The sequence below is a fragment of the Mchenga conophoros genome, linkage group LG14, assembly GCF_057382185.1.
Source record: "Mchenga conophoros isolate Kocher_MC1m ecotype Shallow Benthic linkage group LG14, M_conophoros_male_GT1.1, whole genome shotgun sequence".
Classification (NCBI taxonomy): Eukaryota; Metazoa; Chordata; class Actinopteri; order Cichliformes; family Cichlidae; genus Mchenga; species Mchenga conophoros.
In genome coordinates, this window is record NC_140539.1 from 11,934,582 (window position 1) to 11,958,219 (window position 23,638).

The 23,638-nt window shown below is 43.1% G+C and overlaps 2 protein-coding genes across 4 annotated transcripts in view; one reads left to right on the plus strand and one right to left on the minus strand.

Annotated features, from left to right (window-relative positions):
• Positions 1-3,094: 3,094 nt before the first annotated feature.
• On the minus strand, positions 3,095-23,375 carry git1 (G protein-coupled receptor kinase interacting ArfGAP 1). Of its 3 annotated transcripts, XM_085245264.1 has the most exons (22): positions 23,306-23,375; positions 22,924-23,203; positions 17,421-17,554; positions 15,100-15,212; positions 14,300-14,405; positions 13,625-13,711; positions 13,382-13,512; positions 13,155-13,249; positions 12,980-13,022; positions 12,303-12,329; positions 11,638-11,686; positions 11,208-11,280; positions 10,514-10,611; positions 9,632-9,740; positions 9,153-9,277; positions 8,017-8,169; positions 6,877-7,212; positions 5,590-5,652; positions 5,171-5,247; positions 4,724-4,894; positions 3,476-3,539; positions 3,095-3,377 (listed from the first exon to the last, which is right to left on the minus strand). In XM_085245264.1, the coding sequence occupies exons 2-22, from the start codon at positions 22,973-22,975 to the stop codon at positions 3,162-3,164; spliced, it is 2,322 nt and encodes a 773-aa protein (XP_085101390.1). In that variant the 5' UTR covers positions 22,976-23,203; positions 23,306-23,375; the 3' UTR covers positions 3,095-3,161. The 3 variants fall into 3 exon arrangements, with proteins under 3 accessions (XP_085101390.1, XP_085101391.1, XP_085101392.1); XM_085245265.1 differs by lacking the exon at positions 12,303-12,329 and having other exon boundaries at positions 22,924-23,345; XM_085245266.1 differs by lacking the exon at positions 6,877-7,212 and having other exon boundaries at positions 22,924-23,345.
• The window catches only part of ankrd13b (ankyrin repeat domain 13B), a 45,025-nt gene continuing 43,207 nt past the window's right edge, over positions 21,821-23,638 (plus strand). The window contains exon 1 of the mRNA XM_085245268.1: positions 21,821-21,941. The gene's annotated coding sequence lies outside the window, so the exon portion shown is untranslated. The remainder of the gene's footprint in view (positions 21,942-23,638) is intronic.

A 23,638-nucleotide genomic window follows, 5' to 3' on the forward strand; every position in this document is an offset into this window, starting at 1 on the left:
GACAAAACTGACACAAGCATTAAACATTCACACTAGAGGCACCCTATGTAGTGTCCACTAACTCAGAGGAGGACTGGGCCATGTGCGTTTTTAAGACCCCCCCCCCCCTCCTCATGATCTTTTGAGATGACTGTAGTGTTAAGCCCAAGTGTGCTTCAGACCATACCCCCACCCATATTTCCATATGCCAACTCCAATCCTGCACCCAATGTACTTGAGCTAAGACCTTTGGGAGAGTGCAGTAAATACTGCAGATCCTACGTCATCCAGCAGGTGTTTTGAAAAATAGTGCAACTAAGATCAAATGAGACACGTTGTCATTCCCATCTTCCCATGGATACGAGCAGGATCGTTAATATGTACAATATGACTACATAGTAACACCACACCGTAACCTCAAAACATTCGAACAACTGCAAGTACATCAGGTGCCGAGACTTAAGAGGTGAGCAAGGACTTGGTGAACAGAGGTCATGGCCTGAAGCCCATTTAGGCCAACAAATATATAAATATCTCACAAACAAAAACTACAGCTTAATATAAAATATAGCATGAAAAATATACGTTCATATATATATTTTTATATATATATATATGGCTCTAGACTAAAACATGGGCAATCATGATTAAAGGGGACCCGTTTTTCTTGCTGGCCCCCTGTGTGTGTTGGTGTGTGTGTGTGTGTATAAGTGTGGTAGTATTTCTGTTGTATCAGCAGTCAGTACGAGATCACCGCAACTCAGCCAGTCATACAAGAGATGATGATGACGATGTGCAAAGGCATTCAATATTAAACAATGATACATTTCAAGAGTTTTTCAACGCACAGTCCAAGTTTCCCTCCCATGCAGAGACATGTGTGCAACTATGTCAAAGACTGAGGGGACATGGACTGAAATCCCACGTAGTGATCAGAGTAAAAGATTTAAAAAATATATATATAAACCATAAAATATTGGGGGGGGGGAGTGGACAGAAATGATGAGGCATTACCTCAAGGTGTTTGGAGCCGATTTGTCATCTTGTGGGGAAAAACAAAAAGGCAGCAATACAAGACAAACTGAGATGCGACTGTAGTTTGATCCTTCAGTGTTTCAGGTGAGTAACTGAACGCTGAGATTACACAAAAGAGCGAGGTGAGGAAATCTCTCTGTTACTGAGGAAACCAGCTGCGGGAGCACTGGTGAAGGTTTTAGAGTAGAATCTTAACTTTAAAAAAGGAAAAGGGAGAGAGAGAGAGAGAAAAAAAAGAGGACAGTCCTCCCAACGTGTTTACAGATATGACCATTTTTGTTCGGCACAGTACGCGACTGACATAAGTCGGTTGAACTGCACTGAGTTTTGTTCCCAACGCTGTCTGCAGAAAGGCAGATGGCTAAAAAGAGACAACTTCTGTGGCCCAGATCAGCAGGCTGTGACAGAAAACTGCTCGCAGGCTTCCACAGAAGCTTGTCAAACAGTCTCAAGGGTAAAAAAAACAAACAAAAAAAACAACAACATAATAATACTTGGCAAACTAAATCAAGTGCACCTCAGAATGATATCTGTGATCCTGGTTGCCAGATCTGGTGCTTTTGTTTTTTCTCCACAGGTCTACTTTTAAAGCTCAACTCCCAACACACCAGTGTGTCCGCTTAATGACACTCAACAGTTACCAAGTAAAGCACCCGTGCCACATAAGCACTTTTTGAGGAAGACTGGGGCTTAATCCTCCATGTGGAAACCAGATGTTCTTATTATTCTGCTTGGCACTGCGAAAAAATGATTACGAAGGTGATTCTGAGATGATTCCACTGGCTCTGGTAATGAGGCGAACAGTAAGAGAAATCAAGCGCAAAGAAAGAGAGGGGGGAAAAAGACAGCTGAGGACATGAAGGAGGAGCAGTTGAGATCCTGGTCCTGTCATAATACACCATGCCTTTGGCAACCGTTCAACACCCCACAGCCATAAGATGTATATATCACATGAAGGAAAATGTAATAAAAACTCAACTGTCTTTGAAAAGGAGCGCTTGAGAAATGTCGAGGACCTTTTTTTCACAGGCTGATTCGTGTGTTTGTTTGTTTGTGTGCATGTAGACTTAAATCCCAGTAAGAGGTTAACACATACTCCCACCTGTCTCCATATTCAACTAAATGAGACAAGAAAAAAAAAACATACATAAAATAAAAAATGACAGTCAGTAAAATTATCAATACAAAGCAAAAACAATAGGCAAGAAAAACAACAACAACAATAAATCACAATTATTCCAGTGTAAGGGTTTTTGTTTCTGTAAGTCAGTAAAAAAAAAAAAAAAAAAGTATTTCTGTCAGACCAAACAGACCTGCACATTCAAAAGGCAAAAAAAGGAGAGGAAAGAAAGGAAAACATGCCAGATCATGCTGTGTACCACCAAAAGAAAGGGAAGGTGATGGGTTTAATAAAAAGAAAAAAAGAAAAAAAAAAAAGCTGGAGCCCCTCCTGTAAATGCTTACCCCCATGTGGAAGGAAGTGTGGGAATCAGACTGAGTGGGCTGCAGGTCCTTCTCTGCACCGGACGCTCATCCAGCCTGGGACAGCGTGGGGGTGCGGGGTCCCTCTTCTTTAGAGAGAGGAAAGAAGAGGAGGAAGGACAACCCGATTCCTCGTAAGGACGGAGGGACGGCGATGGCGTGGAGGCTGTTCTATCTACTTCTCTCTCGGAGCATACGCTGCCTCCCTCCCGAAGCGGGAGAAGGAGGGACGATGAGTTACAAGTGAGAATAAATAAAGCAGTCTATGACACGTATGCTCGTCACAGTTTGAGCAGTTTATGGTACACATCCCATTCCAACAGTCTGCTAAGGTCCCTGCGGGCTGTGGTTCCCGTGTTGGCTCCTTCCTTTCGTCCTTCCCTACTTTCGCTTCCACGCCTGTGGAATTTTTTTCCATTCACTGTAGTGTTTCTATCATACAAACGTCCTCTGCTTTGCTTCCATCCAAATCCCTTCCTTTCTCTTTTCTCTTCCTCATGTCAGCCTTGCTCCCCCGTCACTTCAATTCCTTACCCTTCATCCTGTAGTGTGATCGTACTCCCCTCCCACCCCCTGCCCCTCCCTCTTTCTCCCTCTCCCGGAAGCCCCCTCCCATCCCACTTTAAACCGCACATGCACTGATCCTCTCTCTTTCTTTTGTCGGGTCACTGTTTCTTCTCACGAGTGGTGATTGTGACCAGTTGCTTGGCAGCCTTGGCGATGTCGTAGGCGCACTGGATGACCTGCTGAGTGAGAAGCTGGTAGTCTACTGCAGGAGCGCCAGGCTCCGAAGGCGCCGCCTTACGGCACTCCACCTGCAGTCGTGAGGCACTGGAAGCCAACAGGCGGAGAGAACAGTGGACTGCATCCAGTGCTGGTCGCTGCAGACAGATGGAAGCAATCAAAAAAGAAAAAAGAAGATGTAGATGTAGATGAGAGACACAGTGTGAGAAATAAAACATAAGGACGGGGCACTTACTTTGGGGAAGAGTGAAGCCATCTCTGTGACAGCAGAGTGGATCTTCTCAGAACACGGCACAAAACTGAAAAGAGAAGTGATTCTTTAACTGAAGAGTCAAATGAGTCAAGAACTGTGCAACAGCACTAATGCAGGTGAGCAGGCGAGGTTCCTGCAACGACTCCTGTGGTAAAGAGGGAGCTGGTGTCCAGGAAGCAAAGTTTATCAAACTGGGAGTTTGAGTGACTCACGTTAAAGGTGGGTAAAAAAAGAAAAAGTCACACAGCAAATCTTTAATTTTTAACGAGATTTAAATCGATTTCTTAACACCAGCCATATTTATCAATAGAAAGGTTTAGTGTGCTGTAATTAAATAAAACAAAAGAGTTGAAACTGAGGAGAAACACTGCATTAGCCTCAAACTACAATAACTGCATTCTTTCCTTATTACACCTATCGTCATTGGCCCTTGGTAACCCTGGTGACCGTAAGTATGAGACTGCAAATACAAGCACCCACAACATTCTGAAGAGATTATATTTCTTATGTGGCTTCCTCTAGTAAAAGCTGGAAAATATTGCTAGCGTAACAGTTCAGCCTACTGCTGCTGGAGTTAACAACTACATTCTCACTGTGCAGCTGTCGACTATCATTCACATCAGAGTTTACCATTTAAAAATGGAGATTAAGGTGCTGTCTATGTCTATCAGACATGTGCTGCTTTGCATTAATCTGACGGCAGCTGAGCACTTGAGTGCACCCCGCTCATTCTCCTGGAAAAGTCATGAAGGGTAAACTTAGGTTAGGGGACACAGCACCAGTGTAAACTTCATGCAGTCACATGATCTCCTGTGTCTATGAGCTGCTCAGCTCTTTTCTAATTTACAGTAAGACTACTTAAAGTAGCTTTTTGGTGGTTTTGGTGCATTTTCACCATTTCTGACCCAGGGGGAGATTTTATTTAAACCGTTTACAGTTTTTATACATGGTCTTATATTTCCACCCCGAGTATACTCTTGTTTCTGTCCTCTGTCTTTCTTTCACATCTTTGTGATTCGGCCTCTCATAATGTCAACATCAACTGATTGTGAATTGCTATGATCTGATTTGATATTGAGGGTTTTTTCTGATTGAAATCAAGAAAAAAATAAGCATAACATTAGCTTAACTCAATGTCTGACAGGCTGGTTGTAAGACACGATTAGATTTGTAATTTTTATGCATTTTATTTTAAGATGAAAAGGACTGTGCCACCATTTTTTCACCTACCTGTCGTGTTTGAACTCCTGAGCGGCCCTGAGCAGCTCCTGGATGTTCTTAGTCACCTGCTCAGTCTTCAGTATGACGTCCTCTGTGCAGGGTAAGGTGGGGTCTGGCTCACCCCCCTCCCCACCCTCCTCAGGCTCCCCACGGCCTTCCTCTTCACTGCTGCGGCCCATACTGGATAGGGAAACGCATTACCCGCGCAACAATTAAAACCTCAGATCGAGGACAGTAGGTGACGGTCATGGATGAGCATTTACAGTCCTTATGTGGCATTATGTCAACAGCTTGTGCCCCTCGTTTCTTACTAAAAACTGCTACCTCCACATTTGTGTTATAAGTAATTGAAAACAGTTTCTGTGAATCCATTTAAAAAAATAAGATCATTAGAAAAGTAGAAAAGTTGGTTTTAGAAAGCTAGGAAATTTTTCAGATTTACATTCAAACACTGACCTTACTGAGGCGTCGTACAGTTGTGTGTTGTCGTAGTCGCTGTCGGTGCCACTGCCGTGCTTCTCTGGTTTAGGGACCTGGAAGAAAAACACAGCAGGAACTAAATAATCACCACACATCATGTCCTGTAAGTATACCTCTTCAATCAAAATTCTAATTTTCATTTGTTTCCATGTAAGTGAGATGGTTTCCACTGATGTCCATTAAATGGGACAGATATTACACTACATTTAGTATGTGGGTAATTCTAATGGGATGAGGGATATTCTGTGATTGAATCTCAGGATTAGGGCCAACAGCAACAGACCCATGAGACGCTGGTTTGGATAAAACAATGTAAGCCAATAATCTCAACTTTCTGAATGCATTAAGTGGAGGATCATAAAAAGAAATGAAGAGCCAAAACAGCAGCAGCTCACCATGTATCTACCCATCTCTGCAGATCCAGACAGATATGGACTCCCTGAGCCGCCCTTCCTTACCTGGGAAGACAAAGGGAACACAAGGATAGAGAGAGGATGAGAGAGAGATGGAGGAGCATGGGTGAGGCCAGAAAGAAGATTAAAAAGAAATTGAAATATTAGCAGAAAGAGACAGATGATGAAATGAGCAGGGGGGAAAAGAAGCGTGGGGACATAGAGAAGAAGTTTTCTTTTTAAATAAACAGCAGGAAAACAAGGCAAACGAGTCAGTGAGAGCAGCACAGAACAACTCAACGGCCCATCATCTTTTTCTACACTACATGCCTCGCTGCTTATCTAACAGGAAGCAAACATACTGTCAACTAATCTAGCTTCTTCTGCTTGACTTACACACGGCACACAGCATCTAAAAAGAGACTACCCACACTCAATACTAATGTTGATCTCTGAAAAACAAAATGCATAATTACATACTGTGAGATAATACTACAAACTCAAAGACGAAATGGCAAACAATGCAATGACAGACAGAATGCTTACATCCAGAGGATGCACGGCTGCACTGCAGTGAGCAAAGAACGGACAGGTGAAGAAACAGACAGACAGAAAACAGACAAACAGGTAAATCTCTGTGTGAAGAAACAGTCACCAACTTGGTGCGGCGGTGAGATGTGTCTGCATTCTGTAGCTCTATTAACGTGCTGTAAACTAAATGCTGCTGAACTGCTCACCTGGTTGTCTGCAATATGAGAAACTTTTTATTTTATTTTATTATATCTTTTCTTTAAAGTGGCGGTGAAACAAAAATGAACTTCTGTGCATCTGTGTGTGTGATCCCAGCATTTCCAGATTAAGCAACTGTCCAGCAGCAAAGACGTCAAAGGGGTTTGAAAAGGTCAAAGTGTGCAGAGCAGGCTATGCAGCGGTGTATCAGAGGCTTTTGCCAGGCAGCAGAACAGAGGAAACAGTCCTTTTTTGTTGTTTTTCTTTCCCATCTTTCTCCTTCAGGTCACACGTATGCACTCCATCATTTATGCAGTTTTAAAGCTCAATATAACAAATCTTTTTGAACCATTACAAAACTTCCCTTAAAAATGGGTTCGTGCACAACTGGATCTTTTGAAAGAGAAGGACTGAGAACTGAGATGCAAGGGGAAAGAAGAGGGGGGGAAATGTAAAGATCAGGATCAGACCATCACCTATTTAATCAGGCCAAAGACAGGCAATCAGAGCCACCGAGGCGAAGGTGGTGAGTGGAAAGGGGACAGGGCCGTTCTAACTTACGCTGGCTGTGTTGAGGGGCTGCAGGCGGGGCACTAGGGAGTCCAGGACTGGGGGACCGTGGGCCGTGGGGCCGGGGGCCGCCCCTGGCTCGTACATTGAGAAGGCCTGGCGTTCCCTCCGGTGAGGGTGGGAGTGGGGGGTGGCCGAGGAGGGCACCGAAAGCACCGGTGGGTCCCCTCCTGGCCCAAATCCACCCACTCCACCTCGCATCCCACCCACTGCCCAGTGGCCTCCTGTTCCCCCACCTCCACCAGGTCCCCCTACCCCATGGCCAGCTGCTCCCCCAGCCTGCTGGCCCCTCCGTAGCGCACTGTTCTCTGTCTGCATCCGGGTGATCTAAAGGAGAGGAGGAAGGCAGCAGGGAGGGATGAGACAATGGAGGGAGGGATGGAGGGAGGAACATGGGAAGGTTGAAGGGAATTGGGGGGGGTCAACTGAACGGTCAAAAACAAGCATCCATATTCAGGCTCATATTGGGCTTCACATATTAAGTCAGTATTGAGGGGGGGGGATGCAACACATGGTATTACACTACAATAAGCTGGGACTGGGTCTTAGGGAAGGGGTGGAGGGCTACAGTACATACCTGAAAATACAGTGTTTGTGTTCAAGGGGTCAATGAGGGGAAACTGTAGGATCATCTGCCCTGAGGTACTGTTGCCTAGCGCCCTAATCTGACACATTTGTTATTTGCAGTGTGTTTTTTTCTATGTTTGTTTCAAATCTTCATTAAATCCTCAGTGACATGAGAAGATGAACACATAAATGAATCACTTAAGCCGGTCGCTAATGAACATATTAGGGAAATGACAATGACTCACGGGGGAAAAAAAAGATGCAACAATGAACAGCACATGAGCTCCATCAAAAGTAAATAACACCCTGACGGGGAAAAATCATCTTGCAAAGATATTAATTTATTCAACTGTCTCTCCATCATTATACCCTCTTTCTGTCTGAATCAACTGCCCCATCTCTTTTACCAATCTGCCTCGTGTCTTCTAGTCATCATTACCAAGCACATCTTTTATTCCAACTTCTATTCATTTTGTATTCTCTTTCTAAGAAGCCACGCAGCAAACCCTTTATTAGTCTGAATGGTCACTGCTAATCCTCTCGTTCCACCTGCACTCCTCCTACCTCCTTCTGGAGCCGCCGGAGCTCCTCGCTCAGGTTGTTGTTAACCTTCATCAGCTGCTGCACCTTAGCTTCTGAGGAGGCCAAAGCCTTCTTCACCTCCAGATACTCCTGCAGGGTGATGGGACCATCTGACAAGTCTGAGGAGTCCATACTCTGGATCGATAGGAACATATAAGGCAGGAGGTCAAACGGGTCGAAAGATTTGGGGAGGGGTTGTGACTGAACTCCTTCAATACATTCTGTATTTAGTGAAATTCATGCATTAACAAGGTTCTAAATGTGGTTGTAATTTATACATTTTTTTAAGCTGTGGAAAAAAAAAAACAAAAACAGCCGTGGCTTTGAGGCAAGAAGAGGCCTAACTTGAAGGTAGGATCTCACACACACACACACACACACACACACACACACACACACACACACACACACACTCTAGACCTTTAGTTCTTGCTCTCAATATTCCCACTCACTTCCTGCCACCCCACAGCCTGCTCAGATTCAGCCCTCTACCACTCCCTGGAATTAAACCAATAAATACACCTTTCATAAACTACACTTTATAGCCTTCTGCTTGTGCTTCATTCACCACTACTTCTATTACCCCCTGCTTCATACTAGAACACACAATTCTTCGATGCTGTGAGCACCGTAAAACAACAAATCCATATATTTCCTTGGATTTAAAGGCGAGTAGATCCTCCAGCTTGGCGGGGTTTTACCCTGAGCATGAAAAGAAGCTTGTTACTGGTTTAGCTTCACTTCTACCCCTCCCACATGATTTTTCCTTCCTTTTGTTTCTTAAATCTGTCTCCTTCTCTTTTCCCTCCCATTACACACGCTCTCTCTGTGCATGAACAATGCCTTGTCTGACAGGGACCCAGAATAGCTGATGATGTCACTCAGGAGCTATGTGGCAGCCATGAGTATGGCCACTTTCCGCAAAGCATGTTGGGAGAAGCAGTCATTCAAGCCACTAAACTGTGGAAAAGCTTTGCTTACTAATATGACTGAATGAAATTCAGGGATAGAGGGAAAGGAAACACATCAAAATGGTGATTAACAAGTATGAAAGCCACAGAAATGTGGGGTAAAGGGTAGCTATTTAGAGAAAAAAAAAAGTGTGTCACGCTGTATACCTTTGCACGGTTGCTACGTTGCGTGTTGTTGTTGTTCTGGGTGGTGAGCTCGCTGTCTGTGTCCTCGTCAGAAGCTACACTGTCGTAGTCGTGCTGGTCATCATCGATGCCCAGGTCCAGCGGGTCTGATAACAAGGAGAAGAAAAATCTGCCCATTTACAGTTTTCTTTCACATAATATTAGCACTCGCTCTTCTCTCAAACGTGATCTTTCTCCTGGGAGTGCTTAAAGTAATAACACAGTTGTGTGTCGTACTTGACCGTTTCATGTAAGAATAAACTGTCACACAGGAATGATTCTCTTATAACTGTGCTGCTGCTGCGACACAGGTGATTTTAAAAGTTTTAAGGTTTTATGCTTTGCAGACTTTTGCACACTGGTATAAATCAATAAATGGATATCTATGCATCGTGCATATTAATCAGGTTAGATGGCACTGCCTTCAAAGTTTAAAGTCTAGCCCTCCCTCCCAGTCTCACCAGTAGGGCTAAGACCTTTTCCCTGCTGTCTCCTTTTGGCGTCACTCAAGATGTCGATGATGAGGGTAGCAAACTCCCGGGCGTTGAAACGGGCGAGCTTCTGGCGGCCCTGAGAAAAGAACAAGCCGGGAGTTACACAAACACATGCGCACACAAACACTGGCATCAAAGCCTGAAATTCAGTTCCGCATTTTTGTTTTTTAAAATCATGAGCTGAGTATGAGACAAATACAATGGGGCCCATAGTCAGTGGTTCAGTGCCTGTGTGACTGCTGTGGTCAGTTACCATGTGCTGTGGAAAAACACAGTCATACTCTCAACACACACAGCAACACAACATGTGCAAAGGAACATAAACTCTACAATTAGGTTAGCGTCCAGGCATCTGCATAAGAGCACAAGAAGGTCAGCTCCTACCAAAGTGTAAAACCATTCACAGAAGTTCGACTCTAAAGATGTGATTTCTTCTGTTTTCGACCATAAATAGGAGCCTCTGACCACAGTGAACTGCCCAATCACGTGAAAGCAAACGTGGCCATGTGGGAGTTGTTTGTATGTGTGTGTGTACACTTGGGTTTGAGTGTTTACACCAAAAATGAGCCATTCAGATGACTATAAACTTTGTAAGTGGACTTGAGATTTCGCTCTCTACCTCACAGGGAGAGCTAGAGAGATAAAGAGAGAGTGCAGAAAGATTACACTCTCACATCTGAGGAACAGCCGCTGCTAATTTCACACTCCTTTCTCTGTCCCCCCCCCAACAAACACATAAACTGCCTATCTAAGAAATAAGAAATCTCCATTTTGTCTTTTTTTCCTTCCCCCCCTATCTGTTCCTTTAAATCAGTCATTACAAACGTATACAAGTATGTGCGTGTTTACCTGGTTGCGCGTTGCAGAGTATTCAGGGTTGACTGGTAGGAAAGGGACTGCGCTGCGTTCTGTTACCAGAGTGCTGTGGTTCTGGGTCGTAAGCCACACTGGAGACAAAAACGTAAAGCAGAAAATAAATCTGTGAGTGCGCGTTCAAACAACAAGGTCGCCCACATCCAACCACACGCAGCCCATCCACCCACACATCCACAGAGATATAAACAAAGTACAGCGAATCTCTTACAGTGCAGTTTTGTGTGTGCTGTTGGTGGTGTGTCTACAAGTCTATCCCTGCTACTTACCTGTGTGCTTCAGTCAGAAAGCGCGCTCTGACTTTTGCCCATACTGAAGGAAAGGGAGAGAAGAGAAGGAAAAAAGAGAAAGAGCGAAGAGGAGGAGAGAGACTCAAGAATTTTCGAGGCACTTCCTCGCTCCATTCTCCTCCCCCTCTTTCACTCAAAACATTTTGGCCTTCCTCTTTAGCAGTTTTTCCCTTCTCTCGTCGCCCTGTCCTTCATTTCACTTCCTCTTTCTTTGGCGCTTCTTATCTTTATATCAGCTTCACTCCCATAACTTTTCCTCAAAAGTTTTTACATTTTTCTAGTTTGTTTCAACATCAATTGGTCCACAAAGGGGAAAAAGCCCAAACGCACAGGCCCAGGCAGACAGTCGTAGAGGGTATAAAGGAAGCGATAAGGCTCACCTGCATCATTTTCTCTGCGATCCACCTCGTCATAGACGTCCATTGCTAGCTCCTCAAACAGCCGATTGTTGAGCTGCCACACATGCGCACACAAATTGACATTAGCGGGTCTTATTCTACATGTCTACATAGATACAGCACGTGCTGAACAATAAGCATCAGCGTGACAAACCAGAGAGAGCAGATGAAATAAAATGAATTTAATAACAATCTCTCAGATTGACATGGAGAGAACAAACAGCTATGAGCAGAAAATCTGTTTGTGACAACAACTTTTCTTTTCACCCAACAAAAACTCTTTTCTTGTATTTTTTATTTTTTTATTTTTTTACTTTCAAGAACCTGTTTAAAAAAAAAAACAAATCCCCCCAAAACACAACAGCCTGTTGCTTTTGACATTATAACCATAAGCTATGTAAATTCAACTCACCGCTTGGAGCTTCTTCTTGGCAGCCTTGGCCAGTTCTGAGAGGTCCAGACTAGAACAAAAACACAGAAGATGACAATCAAAAAGGCATCGTAAATATACAGTGGAATAAAGTCGCAGGGAGGAAGGGGACAGGGGAGGGAGATATGAGATGGAAGAAAAAAAGTGAGAGGGGTGGAGGTGGAAAGGGAGTTTTTTCTAGAATGAGGAGGGAAGGCGGGACAACTTGTTCTACTGGTGACTGCTGGTCAGGTAACAACAGCAATATAAATGTGAGTTGGCTTTCACATATTATGCTGTAAGGGTGTCAAGTTTGTGACACAGTGAGATTACAGAGATTCGAAGCTTTAAAGACTGATCTGAAACTCTTTAAATATGCTCTCGCTATGGCCAAAGATGTCACTAAGGATACACGCGGAAGTAAACTTTGAATATGCGAAAAAGCCTGGTGTGATTCAAACACTCGACAGTCTTTCAGTTACAAGACTTCTTGATTGTTTACATCTGTTTAAATCTTTACAGCTTTATAATCTATAAACAACTGTTCAATGCCACTCAAGAAAAGCTGGATGCATTGTGGGATACATGAGAGATGGAAGTATACAGAGAGGGGACCGATGGGGAGAAAGAGATTCTGGGGGAAAAAAGAACAAGGAAAGTAAAGATACCTCTGTGTCGGGCACTTAGGACGAGCTCTGACTCCACCAAGCACAGCGAAATGGAGAACAGAAGTGAGAAAAACAAGAGAAACAGACAGAAAGAAGGGGAAGAAAAGCCACATGAAAACAGCTTTAATTGTTGTTAACAAGAGGAACCATTCACCAGAAACAGAACAGATGCAAGTGGAGTTAAGATGACAGCACAGAAGTAAGACCCATTTCAGTAACGAACAGATCTGGAGGTGCAACACATCTCTGAACTGTAGCTGAGAAAACCCAGCGCCCATCAAACAAGTGAAAGAAGCCGTGCTAAGAAATGCTGAACTCGATGTGTCACGGCCTGAGCACTCGTGTGTCTTTCAAATCCACGCTGCAGTTCAGCATTACTTAACCAAGCGCGCTTCAAGTATCTACCTCACCAAATTCACAGTGAACAGACAGCTTAATAAAGACTTCCTTTACCTAACTCCTTTGTGGGGGCTTTGGTGCCACCCTGTGGTCAGAACACTAAATTATATCAATACATACATGTCAGACAGAGAAATTAAGCAGTCACAGAAGTAAGGCAAGTTTGGCAGCTGCAAGTTTAATCATGTAGATATTTGTTTTCAGGCAATTAAACGACAACAGACTTGCAGCTGTTCATAATCAACTTAAGACAATAAAAATGATCATTTGGTCCATACCTGTCTGCCATTTGAGGAATGATATAGTGGCCATTCTTGTGATCTGGGAGAGAAGAGAAAAACGTAACAACCAAGTAACAAAAATCTACCACAGTACGTTACTGAGGTTAACTGCTGTGCTTAAAGGCATGTGAAGAGGAGAACAAAAACAAGAAAAACTGGTGCATTAGGTTACCTGGACGCCGACCGCACAGGTAGAAGGCTAACCTGTCCGTCAGCTCATACTGACACTCTACCAGACGCTCTGCTAGCTCTATATGGCCCGCCTGCCTGGAACACACACGCGCACATGAAATGATTCTACTTGTGTTGTGTTTACCATTAGATGACTCAATTCCAGAGCTGAACAGGGTCTAAATGCAGGTTTTGTATTTACTGAATTGTGCTTTCAAATTCCTGTACCTAGCATAGTCCATAGGTGTGCGTCCGTTAATGTCAGGCGATCCAGGGTCTGCACCATACACCACGAGCAGCTCAGCCTGCAAGATCTGCCCTGCCTTGGCTGCCACATGAAGTGGGGTAGTGCCTTTCTCCTGTGGGACACACACAGAAACACAGTCACAAACAGAGACGCCTGGCATAAAGAGAGTAAGTTAACAGCACAAGACAAAATGTGAGTCAGTGGTAGATTTATTTTGTCCTGACCGGGTGGAAGAAGTTGGCCTGAGCGCCGAGGGACAGGAGCCGAAGACACGTCTCTAAACTCCCCGTCCGCACGCTTGAATGAAGTTGCTAATAGAGAGGGAGAAACAGACAGGTAGAGAGGAGAGAGAGAAACGGGGGGAGTCAGGGCGGAAAGATTAAACATCACAGAGAGAAGGAAACAAACTGAATTCCCTTATTAGCCCATAGAGGCAGCACAGCGCTAGAGATGATTGTTGCATCCTGCTGTGTCATTCAGATCACTCCCTGCTGGGTTGGGGGGGGGGGGGGGGTAATAAGTAAAAGAGCATCTGTGTGTGTTTGCCTGAGTGCATGCTTATGTGCAACGTCTGCTACTGACATTCATAAAGGAAACAACCTTTGTGCTTAGACTTGCTGTTCCACAGTATAGCTGTGTCAGTATAGGCTAATTAACCTGAACTCATAACATCCTACCCATCAGCTCAGTACAGAGTAACATTAGAGCGCAGATTAAAGACAATACTGGTTTTCTGTTATCATCCAAACAAGTGCAGAATCCTTCACTTAGCGGATAAAAGAAAGCATGCTTATAGGTCTACAGATGACAAGTCGAGTTAAATTATTCTCTAATTGTTTATCAAGAAAAAACAAGTGTCGCACGTACTCAAGTCAGCAGCTGTGTTTACGTTTTCTTACCTTACTGAGATCTTTAGTGGTGACGCCGTCGTCATCACGACAGGGCAGCTTGTGCACGAATGCGAGCATCTGGTATTTGGCTCTGATGAACTCTGACTTGGTGGGACTGCACAGGAGGGGAAGTTGAGATGGTTACCAAAAGCCCAGGCCTCAAAGGTAAACAAGAACACTCGAGGACAAAATATGTGGAACTGCAATTCATGCAATAAACCCTATTATACAGGAAAATGCGTTTTAGCATCATGACTGCAAGTGCATATGGCGCCCCACCGAGGGATTTGAAGCCCCACTAGAGGTAAGGTCATTTTGATTTGACTTCATTTTTCTCTCTCACCCCCTCACTCTCATCAAATAGAAAGATCAGGCGCCTTTCTCTGTGAGGTACAGACACAGAAAGTGCTGTAATAATAGACAAACAGCCCCCCAGCAGTAATAAATAATCTCTACAGTGAACCGAACTGATGGGTTATGCCTAGTTTCCCAGTTTGCTTTACATAAATGGATAAAGAAATAAATCTGATGAACACTGCAGAGGTTTTTAAGAGGCAGTTCACACTAAACCTCCATTTTCCGGTGAAAAAGAAATGAGCAAATATTTTTCCTGCGGGTCCCGATCTCATGACTCTCCCAAAGCCATATTTCAGCCCACAATGCACTAATGTACTTAGAAACAAATACTAGTTGCAATTGTTCTTCACCAGTCAAAAAAAAAGAGAGAGAGAGAAAAATTATGCTTACAAAGGGACAATAATTTCTCTGTGTCCTAATGTGGATTTTGAGCCCGTGCAGAGCATACTTACTGGACTTTGTCCTGGGGGTTCGGTTTCCTGCGGCCACTCTGCACCTGAGCCGGGTCCAGGAGACTGTGTTCCCATATGGAGTTGGCCCCGTTACTGGCCAAGGTCTGAACCATCTGAAACACAAATGCGTACACACACACACACACACACACACACACACACACACACACACACACACACAGAAGTGACTCAGTGATGGTTTGCTGTCATGAGCATGTTTTATTAAAGTCAGTGTAAAGCAGTGTGTTTGGAGTTTGTCACACGGAAGAAAAATGTGTTATCCTCTGGCTAAACTGACTGTTAATCACAGAAAATTAGGTTTCAATATCCTGAAAAAAAGAAAAAGCAATATTCTCTGCTTGGAGACGCTGTCTACTGAAGATGCTACGACTGTGCGCCCAATCATGGGAAGGCAGTTTCTTATGAAGATAAAGTACCTCTACAATTTGAGAAATGGATTATCAATCTAGAAGCTTTTTCTGTACAACAACCAGGTGATCAGCTCATTATGACCACCTGCCTAATATTGTGTTGGTCCCCCTTTTGCTGTCAAAACAGCCCTGACCCATCCAGGCACGGACTCCACTGGACCCTGTGTGCTGTGGTATCTGGTACCAAGATGTTAGCAACAGATTGCAAAGAAACCTTTAAGTTTAAACATTGAAGTCCTGCAAGCTGCGCGGTGCAGAAATGATTCATCAGACCAGGCCACCTTCTTTCATTGCTCTGTGGTCCAGTACTGATCCTCATGTGCCTACTGTTAGTGCTTTCAGCAGCTGATTGGGGTCAGCATGGGCGCACTGTCTGGTCTACAGCTGAGGCCCTACTGTGATGCTCTGTGTATTCTGACAGCAGTAACCTTTTCAGCAACGTGAGCTATAGTAGAATGTTTGTAGAATCAGACCACATAGTCCAACCTTCACTCTCCAGTGAGCCTCCGCTGCCCATGACTCTGTCACCCGTTCATCCACAGACAACCTGCTGTTAGGGCGTTTTCACATCTGATTCGTACTCTGGTTCAAATCAGTTAATGAGTCGGTAAACTTGTAGCCGTTCCCCCGTGCTTTGGTTTGTTTTCACGCAGAGAAAAATCCAAGTGAACTCCAAGTGAACCAGAATGTGTCACTACACGTGACAATGTTCAGTCTGCTTACTAGCCAGATGTGTCTGGAAGAAGGCGCTGTGTTCTGGACTATAACAGAATTTACTTTCATTAGCATTTGCAGATCTATCAGACTCTAACCCCTAACCCTGTGTGGCTGCTGGATGTTTTTAGCTCAAACTTGCTAATTGGTTTGGATCTAGGTGGGATCACATTCACACCATAAACCCCTCCAAAGGTTCTCGGTGCAGTCGTTGTGGTCTGCACCTGAGTGTGATTACAGTGTTTGCACCTGCACACATGAACCACACCAAAAAGGAAAATGAACCAAGTTTGACTTAAACGGATCAAAAACCGCACGTGTGCAAATACCCTTAGAGGTGCACAGGGCCGGAACCACCATACATTGATTGTGTGTGTGTGTGCGTGTGTGTGTGTGTGTGTGTGTGTGTGTGTGTGTGTGTGTGTGTGTGTGTGTGTGTGTATTTCTTTAGGTCACAAGACCATCACATTTACTAACATTAGCAAATGTTTCATGAAAACGATGCTTTTCTACAACATGCAAAAGTCACATTCAGAAAGTAGAAGACTTCCTGGGGTCTACTGATGCTAATGCAGTTCTATATGTTTTAAAATTACATCAGTGTTATGACTCCAGTGCATCACTGAAACATAATTTCTGGACTGGCCAGAAAATATTGGAAGAAATTAGTTTAACAGCTTATTTTCATAATTCAGTATCATATAGCTCACAGTCACAGTGATTTCTGTAACTATTATCTAACACATATAATGTGTTACGAAATAAATCTAAATTATCTTCAGTAAAGCTGCAGAACAACCCTGATACACATTTGTGCTCTACACTGGAATCAAAACTGGTTATAAAACCAATAAAGCCAAAAACTCCCACACTCCTCATGCCTCCTTAATTACAGGATGAAGCTGAAGCAGCACTAAGCACCTAAACCTGCATTAAGGCCATACTGAGACGAACACAGATATACAACAAGAGTACAGACAGACTCACAGATCAAAGTTAAACTAGATGATCAAATAAAAAATAAACACAAACTGCAGTACTGTGGATTTGCATCTTCTGAGCTGACTAAGATTTCTGCAGTAGCTCTTCTTTCGGTGGCACTATTCTGGGTACTGCGTTTGTCTCACAAGCCCTTCCCCGTTTCTCATTCCTTCGCTCTTCATTTCTCAGACTTACCTGCAGTAGGGAGGGAGGCCATCCGCTGTGCCTCAGGTGCTTGACTATGGAGATATGGCGGCCTAAACTGCGGTGGACCGAACAGCATTCATCACAAATCAGGACCCCTCGGTTGATACTGGTCCAGCCCGGGTCTGACAGACAGAAATACACAGAAAGCATTAGGATTTTCATAAGCACACTGTGACTGATAATTAGATTTTGGAGATTTTTAAAAATATTAAGTGCTTTCCATCCAGGCCACACGAACATACTCATAAATATCCACGATTTATGACGTGGGTGGTCCAAATTACAGTTTACTACACAACTATAATGCCATTTTTCCCAAGGAAGAGATGCAGTCTACCTACACTGCTACTCTTTTGGGCTTCAGTCAATATCAAGTCAAACATATGTGCGTCTTTTTTTATAGGTCTTTTTATCTGCTTCTGAGCAAAACCACATGATGGATAAAATAAAGATGAGTACCAGACAGTGATCCTGTCACAGATATTCCAATTAAGTTTCTAAGTTTTATACATTTCTCAGCTGAATGAGCACCTGGTTTGTATTATGCACATTAAGAGTAAAGCAGGATGTATATGTCAGTAATAAATCAAAGGGCTTTTATAACTGAGAGAATTTTGAATAAAAACTGGGTTATTGAAAAGACAAGAACTAGACATTTTTAAATATTAACTCTGAAAACTGACTTAAATAATGCAGAAATGAATCATGTGAAAGCACAACTATGTGGACACAGCTACATGGTTAACACTGTTGCCTCATAGCAAGAAGGTCTGAGACTCAAATTAGCCCATCTGGCCGGAGCCTTTCTGTTTAGTTTGTATGTTCTCCCCATTGCCTATAGGTGCAAATGGTTATCTGTCTCTATATGTTAGCCCTGCGACCAGCTGGCGACCTGTCCAAGCTGGCTGTACCTCGCCTTTTTCCCTATGACCATGGGATAGGCTCCAGCCCCTCCGTGATCCTAAATTTGATGGACAGATGATTCGACATTTCCATATATCAGATAGTCTTTTTTTTTTCTTTTAGGCATATTACATATTAAAGTGATTTCCCTAACATTCATTATGTGCATGTATGTATTTACTCATTAACGCTCTCCCCGACTTTGCCCAGATCAGCTGGTGTTGCAGACTGCCCTCTGGTTGACAAACTATGCAACACTCAAAACACAGTTGAAGGGTGTTTCTCCCTTTTATCTTTTACTTTTTTATTCTCATTTATCATCTGTTATAAACGCTAAAGCCGATGAGCAAATAGTTAATACTGGCTTATAATATCAGTTTGCTTGGTCAGGCTCTGATTGCAATCAATTTTAGATATTCCTGTGAAGAACTGTGCAAGTCTGATAAGAAACAGTTATAAATAGCATTTTTACAAATATACACGTTAGCTTGCACCTTACAGTCATAAACAGCTAGGAATGAGACAAGTTGTACTTTGCTGCCACCACTAAATATTACTAGTTTATTACAATGGCTTGACAAAGAAACCTGTTTTAATACCTAAGAGAAGAAACATATATCTAAATGGGTGCAAATGAGGTGAGGAAGTGAAGGGCAGCAGCAAAGGCCAGTGCCAGTCCAATGACACTGAAAGACTGAGTCTGGGTTATGTTTATGCCCTCAGGACCCTGACGCGATGAATGCCTCACAACTAACACAGTCTGCAGTATCAAAACAAGCATCTGCACACTTACATGCACACTGTTCACGCCCAAACGCACACACATATCTACAATGTGTGTTGGTCACACTCAGCCTGGGATAAAAACTGTCTGGGCTTAGGGTATTAATGGAGCTAAAATAGTCCATCATCAGATGAACCAGCGTGCTTTAAGTCTTTTTGCCCATAGAAAAAAAGAGGGAAAAAAAAGAAATATGAAATGCAAAATGGCTTTGAAAAAAGCAATAGCTCAGTTTAGAACAGCAGCCCCGTAGGCTTTAAAGGCCTCAGCAATTTAATTCCTTAATCTGTGTAATAAATATTAAAAAAAACTCCCACAGGCTAGGCTATCTGCCTGGTCTGCTAAATCAATATGAGGCTATGCCATTAAGCTATTAGAAGTGGATAGACTATTAGCAGTGCTGTATTGGTGAAATCTGCAGCATGTTGCTGCATAATGTTGCCTAAAGTTGGCCTAATTCATCAATCTAGTATAGCATTTGTTTTTATAAGTGTCAGCTAACCCTGCACAAAAACATATGCTACAAATGAGTGCAAGTTTTTAAAATTGTGTTACACTCCACTCTTAAACACTGAGATAACATGTTGCACACATCTGCATACTTTGGCCGTTAACGAGTTAGCTTCAGGCTTGTTTGGTGTATATCACAATATATACACATATATGTGTTTATATACAATATAAACACAATTAATACAGTGTTTAATTGTACTAAGTGTCAGCTTGCCGGATTTACTCCATCTTACTTCTAATTTTAACCAAACACAGCAACAACAGCAAAGCCTGACAGGGACACCAACACGACATATCGACTCAACCCCGCTGTTCTCTTCTGTGAATAGTTGCACAAGAGTTTCAGTTTCCTAAACAAATGCATCTGTGCGAAATAAAGAGTTTACTATAGTGACGATGTGATTCATTGTTGCCCGTAAACTGTGCAGATTGCCATGGTGTGACATTAAAGACTCCTGAAGCTTGGCTACGAAAAGGAGTATCAGTCGTCCTTTGTAGCCATGCCATTGAGTTATCCCCCAGTATGACACAAAGCTGGGTAGTAGGGAGGTGGCCTGTCACCAGGGGCTAGGTCAGCATTTTGCAGAAAGCACTGCGTGCGTGTGTGCGTAAGTCGCAAGGAGGGGCTGCATGCAGAGAGATGATGGTTGTAGAAGAAATGCACGGCTAGTAACAGGTACGCGAACAAGCCATCTACCATTGTGAATGCCTTATTTTGTCTAGTAAATAAACTAAAGCTTTAAAATATAACTAATATGTCACAGATAATGTGCATTTAATTATTCTGCAAGTTAATATAGTATCAACGAAAGGAGTTCAGCTGGGGTTTCATCAGTATGTAAAAAGTAACTCAAGGGGAACCAGAAAAGGAAAATAGGTGCTGAAGCATGTTAGTAAGTAATAATAGCAAGGTGTACAATGCAAGGCTGGACTGCAGCATTTAGACATAGGGGTGGGTTTTTATAATCGATTCATCGATTAAAATCGATTCTGGCTTGGATAACGTAAAATCGATTCATTAAAATCCTGAATCGATTTTTTAATATAAATTTATTTTGTCCGAAATGCCAGAATCTCTGGTGACATCTCACAAAATTTCAAGAACCACCAAACAGTAAATGAGAGCAGGTACAGGGATTCTGCACATAGACTTAAACACACAGCGCGACCCGCGGATCAGAATCAGTTAGATGTCGCCTTTCTCACAGTCGGGGCTGAAAGCCGACAGCTCGCTGATCCGGGTCCGCGCTTTGTGTTCACGCCCTTTATGCGCTGATTCTAAAGCTGTTAGTTTGATCTCTCTCCAAACAATATTGACCGAACCAGCAGCAAAAGAAGATCCAAACGCTTCACATAAACATCGTCATGAATTCACTCTTTTACTGTTTTGCTTCCACTGCGATGCGCAGCTCTCTCTCTCTCCCCCTCTCTACCTCTCTCGAACAGTTTCGCTTTCTTCATTATTCGCTTGCTTGTTACGCACAAGTCTACTGTTGTTTACAGCGCTGTCGGCCACTGTTTTTTTCCCTTTTACATTCTTCCGAAAAGAAAACCTCATTTCTGCTGTTCAATACTGAACAAATTTAAACTTTTTAATATTATTCAAAATGCAAAATGCTTAGCCGTGTGTCTAATAAAACCGCTGTAACGTCAGAGGTAATGTTCATTAATTAATGGTTTTCTTTCGTTTTTGATGTACTGCAGAATATTTTTATAAAATCCCAGGCCAGGAAAATCACCTTCATGTTTTTCTGTGTTTTATCCTCAGCTACTTTGACACAAAGGCATCTGCTGTGATGCTCACACCTTGGATAAAGTCTTGCGAGTGTCAGCTTCCTTTTTATAGATACAAAAATATGTAAATGTTCTGATCTGAATTATACTTCTGACTGTCAAAATTTCCCAGATTTAAATCGAATCGAATCAAATTAAATCGAATCGTGGATCGAATCGATTTGGGACCTTGTGAATCGGAATTGAATCGATTCTAGAAATCAGTGACGATACCCAGCCCTATTAGACAGTTAAGAGTTATCAGGGGTCGCAGCTGTCATAAGAGCAGCTGCTGCACATGTATACATGAATGAACGCAAGCAAGGCACACAAGATCACCAATGATCAAGGGGATCGAACTGAAACAGCACGTGCATTTGGGGCTACATAAGAAGGGTCTTATTGACATTGTCTCTAACTCAGATTTTAACAAACACAGATGGGGCCAAAGGAGAAGTGGGTTGGAAACTAAGCTAGAATTATGGATGACCATTGTAGTGGAAATCACTACGCCCTGAACAGTATGGATGAAAGCTAAGGCAGGTGAAGCTAGAAATTATGTCCCTTTTCCTTTAAAAACAACAACAACAACTTTGTGTTGTACTAGATTAATGGAACTGAGGTGGCTTTTAAATGATTTTGAGGTACAACTACAGGTATGGCTCATTTCAGGTTTATGTTGAACTGTGCTCCAACTTAGGATGACTGTAAACTGAATTTACTCCTATTAATTCACTATTTTATTTCTTAACTTTACTGGAGATATTCTAAAATTATCAAGTTAAACAAACAGAAACTCTAATTAAGTTTTTGATACTTTACTGTATTTTTTAAGCCAAATTGTTGTTAAAGCTACTGACTGGTCGCTGACGCTTTAGCTGAATCAGCTTGGCAATAACTTGGCGTTTAGCAAAAGTTAGCTAAAGTAGCTAACGTCATAGCTAAGCTAGCAGTATAAAAAGCACGAACTCCAAAAGCCACGGGCAAGTGCTAACAATATGATAGCTGTCCATCGATATAAATGTATTATTATATCTTAGGACATTCACTCTACCATAAATTCTTCTATCACACAGCTGCATAATGACTCAAAATCGCCAGCTCGCTAGCCAAGCTAAGCTAACGTGTTCGGAAGTCTGTCCCGGTCACGAAAATCAAAACAAACGTCTCTTCGAGTGGAAAGGCAGCATAAAGCTGACAATGGGATCTTAAACTGCCCCAAATAAACTACTCGTTCTTACATATGGCCATGGTCAAATAAATATACCTATCAAGTTATTCAATGGTTTACATTAACGTTGAGCAGCTGTTAGCTAGAGATATTCTCCCGTTGTGGCAACACGCCTATTTTTTCCAGTGTTTATTTTGGGCCTAAACGACGCTTTGCAGCCCTGGCCGTTTTCCTGCTCTGCAGACCCTCTGACAATGACAGCAACTTCGGCCTTGTTCTCCCACCACGTCGCCCCCATCGACGCATTGTTCCAGTCCCATGGTCTGTTTTCCTTTTTTTCTGTTCCTTACCTGGCGCACTGCAGTCAGCGCAGACTTCTGTTCTTTGTAGCTTTCTCGACATCTCGAAAGTGGATGAAACGAAGAGGTGGATGTCGGCGATGATGTGAATATTCGCCCGTCTTCCCCCCCCCCGGAGCTACAGACCGACGTCTGCCGTCAACCGATGCGGCCCCTGAATCCCCGGAAGCCGGGTGGTATGATCGGCTTTTCCCCCGGCCAGCTGACGACGACTGAGCTTCCCGTTAATTCCAGCGGTCTGTTCGCCCACGTTCGCTGATGAACTCCGAGGCTGGATCCAAGTTATGTGAACATAGTTAATCTGTTTGTATAAAGGATCTCATCTCGGAATATTGCTACAGTAAATCTGTTCCTTGCATTGCCTGCAACTCACCGAGAGACGGCAGCTCTTTACCTGACAGTATCCGCGCTCGCGCTCACTCACACGCGCTCACTCTCTCTCTCTCTCTCTCTCACACACACACACACACACACACACACACACACACACACACACACACACACACACCATCCCGACAACTTAGGACAGGGAGGGACAGGGCGTGATGATAACCTTATGTTCTTAAAAGTGAGGTGGTTTCTGTAGAATGGGACTTAATCACAATCTAAAATTCATGCTGACAGAAAAGTTACTAGATGTTAATCAGATATTGGATATAAGAAACACATTGCTCCATTTAAGCAGAAGTATCGCGATCACCCAACC

Excerpts from the sequence above, each read along its gene's own strand:
- git1 (XM_085245264.1), bottom strand. The coding sequence starts at position 22,975 with ATGTCGAGAAAGCTACAAAGAACAGAAGTCTGCGCTGACTGCAGTGCG. Across the intron at positions 11,281-11,637 it reads CCAAGAAGAAGCTCCAAGCG|CTCAACAATCGGCTGTTTGA; the intron begins GTGAGTTGAATT and ends CATGTGTGGCAG. Across the intron at positions 3,378-3,475 it reads TGGCTTCACTCTTCCCCAAA|CGACCAGCACTGGATGCAGT; the intron begins GTAAGTGCCCCG and ends ATCTGTCTGCAG.